Source organism: Apteryx rowi, unplaced genomic scaffold (assembly GCF_003343035.1).
Source record: "Apteryx rowi isolate R43461 unplaced genomic scaffold, aptRow1 scaffold_1521, whole genome shotgun sequence".
Classification (NCBI taxonomy): domain Eukaryota; kingdom Metazoa; phylum Chordata; class Aves; order Apterygiformes; family Apterygidae; genus Apteryx; species Apteryx rowi.
Window position 1 is genome coordinate 22,487 of NW_020447777.1, and position 4,048 is coordinate 26,534.

At 67.1% G+C, this 4,048-nt stretch overlaps 1 protein-coding gene across 1 annotated transcript in view; it reads left to right on the top strand.

The window, feature by feature from the left end:
• Window positions 1–4,048, top strand: part of LOC112962726 (neurexin-2-like) — a 33,483-nt gene that overhangs the window by 15,791 nt on the left and 13,644 nt on the right. Inside the window, exons 6-8 of the mRNA XM_026059164.1 lie at window positions 683–844; window positions 2,628–3,069; window positions 3,985–4,048. Coding sequence (XP_025914949.1) covers window positions 683–844; window positions 2,628–3,069; window positions 3,985–4,048 — 668 coding nt within the window. The remainder of the gene's footprint in view (window positions 1–682; window positions 845–2,627; window positions 3,070–3,984) is intronic.

Sequence of the window (4,048 nt, forward strand, 5' to 3'; positions counted from 1 at the left end):
GTGGTTGGGGCCCAGCCTGGGGGGGCTCCGTGTCCCGGGGGGGCCCGAGGGGCCCCGGTGCCTCCTCGCACGAGCCCTGGGTGCAGCCTCGCACGAGGCCCCGGTGCGACCTTGCACAAGCCCTAGTGAGTCTTTGCACGGGGCCCTGGTGCAACCTTGCACAAGTCCTCGGTGCCTGCTCGCACAGGGCCCCGGTGCAGCCTTGCAGGAGGCTTCAGGTGCAGCCTTGCACAAACCCTAGTGCGTCTTTGCACAAGGCCCAGGTGCATCTTTGCACAAATCCTTGGTGCCTCCTCGCACGAGGCCTCAGTTGCATCCTCGCACGAGGTCCTGGTGCGTCTTTGCACAAGTCTTTGGTGCTCCTCACATGAGGCCCCGGTGCAACCTCACACAAGTGCTTGGTGCCTCCTTGCGCGAGGCCTCAGTTGTGTCCTTGCACAAGTCCTGGGTGCAGCCTCACACGAGGCCCCGGTGCATCTTTGCACGAGGCCCTGGTGCAACCTTGCACAAGCCCTGGTCTCCAGCCCCCCGGCCCCGTGCGAGGCCCCCCCATGTCCCCCCATGTCCCCCCCCTGTGTCGCCCCCATCCCGCGGGGCCGGGCCCCCCCCAGACACAGAAATGGCTGCGGCGGCGGCGGCGGCGGGGCGGGCGCCCGCTGAGGCCGGCCCGCTCGTGCCGCAGGTGACCATCTCGGTGGACGGCATCCTCACCACGACGGGCTACACGCAGGAGGACTACACCATGCTGGGCTCCGACGACTTCTTCTACGTGGGCGGCAGCCCCAACACCGCCGACCTGCCCGGCTCCCCCGTCAGCAACAACTTCATGGGCTGCCTCAAGGACGTGAGCGCCGGGGGGCTGCGGGGGGCAACGCTGCACGGGCTGCACTGGTGCACGGGCTGCACAGGGCCACGGGGTGCAATGGTGCATGGTGCATGGGGTGCATGGGACATGGGGTGCAACGGTGCACGGGGTGCAATGGTGCACATGGTGCACGGGGCCATGGGGCGCAACGATGCATGGTGCATGGGTGCAATGGTGCATGGGGTGCATGGGACATGGGGATGCAATGGTGCACAGGGCGCTGCGGTGCACAGGGCGCAGTGGTGCATGGAGTGCAATGGTGCACAGGGTGCTGCAGTACACGGGACACAGGGTGCAACGGTGCACAGGGTGCACAAGGCCACGGGGTGCAATGGTGCATGGGACATGGGGTGCAACAGTGCATGGGGAGCACAGAGATATGGGGGTGCAACGGTGCACGGGACACAGGGTGCAACGGTGTATGGGGTGCGATGATGCATGGGACGTGGGGTGCACAGGGCACGCGCGGGTTGCAGTGGTGCACAGGGCGCATGGGGACACGGGGCGCACGGGGGCACGCAGGGACGGTGCATGGGGTGCAACGGCGCTCAGAACATGGGGTGCAATGGTGCACGGGGGTGCACGGTGTGGGGGTGCGCAGGGACACAGGGGGGTGCACGGGGGCGGTGCATGTGCATTGCTCACACGTGCCGTGCCGCATCCCCGTGCATCGAGCCGGGCACCCACGTGTGCCGTGCATCGCACATACGTGCCATGCCAGTGCTCCTGTGTGCCGTGCATGGCCCACGCGTGCCGTGCATTGCACACGTGTGCTGTGCCTTGCACATGCGTGCCGTGCCGTGTCCCCGTGCACCGAGCCGGGCACCCGCGCGTGCCGTGCATCGCATGTACATGCCATGCATGGCCCCCCCCCGCGTGCCATGCGTTGTGTGCGCGCACTGTGCATTGCACGCGTGCGCTGTGCATGGCCCGTGCGTGCTGTGCATTGCGTGTGCATGCCGTGCATTGCGTGTGCACGCCACGCATTGCATGCACGTGCCGTGCACGGCCCCTGGGCACCGTGCATCGCGTGTGCATGCTGTGCATCGCGTGTGCATGCCGTGCATTGCGTGTGCACGCCACGCATTGCATGCACGTGCCGTGCACAGCCCCTGGGCACTGTGCATTGCGTGTGCATGCTGTGCATTGCATGTGCACGCCACGCATTGCATGCACGTGCCGTGCACGGCCCCCGGGCACCGTGCATCACGTGTGCATGCTGTGCATCGCGTGTGCATGCTGTGCATTGCATGTGCACACCATGCATTGCATGCACGTGCCGTGCACGGCCCCTGGGCACCGTGCATCGCGTGTGCATGCCGTGCATTGCATGTGCATGCCACGCATTGCATGCACGTGCCGTGCACGGCCCCCAGGCACTGTGCATCGCGTGTGCATGCCGTGCATTGCATGTGCACACCACGCATTGCATGCACGTGCCGTGCACGGCCCCCAGGCACTGTGCATCGCGTGTGCATGCTGTGCATTGCGTGTGCATGCTGTGCATTGCATGTGCATGCCACGCATTGCATGCATGTGCCGTGCACGGCCCCCGGGCACAGTGCATCGCGTGTGCATGCTGTGCATGGTGTGTGCATGCCGTGCATGGTGTGTGCATGCTGTGCATAGCGTGTGCACACTGTGCATTGCATGTGCATGCTGTGCATGGCGTGTGCATGCCGTGCATTGCACGCGCGCGCCGTGCACGGCCCCCCCAGGCACCAGGCCGCGGCCGACACGTGCCGTTGCGGTTGCGGCGCAGGTGGTGTACAAGAACAACGACTTCAAGCTGGAGCTGTCGCGCCTGGCGCAGGAGGGCGACGGGCGCATGCAGCTGCACGGCGCCCTGCTCTTCCGCTGCGAGGCCGTGGCCGCCCTGGAGCCCGTGAGCTTCGCGGCGCCCGACGCCTTCCTGGTGCTGCCGGCGTGGCGCGCCAAGCGCACCGGCTCCGTCTCCTTCGACTTCCGCACCACGGAGCCCAACGGGCTGCTGCTCTTCGGGCACGGGCGGCTGCAGGCGCCGCGCGACGGCCGCCCCCCCCGCGGGCCCCCCCGCGCCGACTACTTCGCCCTGGAGCTGCTCGACGGCCACCTCTACCTGCTGCTCGACATGGGCTCGGGCGGCATCAAGGTGCGCGCCAGCGCCCGCAAGGTCACCGACGGCGAGTGGTGCCACGTGGACTTCCAGCGCGACGGGCGCAAAGGTGCGCGTGCACGGAGGGGGTGCGTCGGTGCAAATGGGTGTGCACGGAGGGGGTGCGTCGGTGCAAATGGGTGTGCGTGCACGGAGAGGGGGCACGGGGTGCAAAGGGTGGGCGCGCATGGAAGGGGTGCATCGGTGCAAATGGGTGTGCACGGAAGGGTTGCACGGGGTGCGAAGGGTGGGCGTGCATGGAGGGTGTGCATCAGTGCAAAGGGTGCATCCCCGTGCATCCTTGTGCATCGCTGTGCACCCTGCACATCCCCACGCGTCCCTGTGTCTCCCCGTGCACCCTGCACGTTCCCAGCATCCCCCTGTGTTCCCATGCATCCCGCGCATCCCTGCACAACCCTGCGTGTCCCCAGCATCCCTGTGTGTCCTTGTGCATCCTCTGCACCCTGCACATCCCCAGCATCCCCACATGTCCCCGTGCAACCTGTGCAGCCTGCACATCCCCACACATCCCTGTGCCTCCCCGTGCACCCTGTGCACCGTGCGCTCTGCACATCCCTGCATGACCCTGTACATCCCTATGCACCCTGCTCATCCCTGTGCATCCCTGTGCACCCCATACACCCTGCACATCCCCAGTATCCCTATGCATCCCTGTGCACCCTGCACATCCCTGTGCATCCCTATGCACCCTGCACATCCCCAGTATCCCTGTGCATCCCTGTGCACCCTGCTCAACCCTGTGCATCCCTCCGTGATCCCCGCGCACCTTGCACATCCCCGCATATCCCTGTGCACCCTGCACATCCCTGCACATCCCTGTGCACCCCATAGACCCTATGCACCCTGCACATCCCTGTGCATCCCTCCATGATCCCCGCGCACCCTGCACATCCCCAGCCCCCCGCGCGCGTCCCCGGGGTGGCGGCGGCGGCGGCGGCACGGTCTGACGCGGGCGCCCCGGCAGGCTCGGTGTCGGTGAACAGCCGCAGCACGCCGTTCCTGGCGAGCGGCGAGAGCGAGATCCTCGA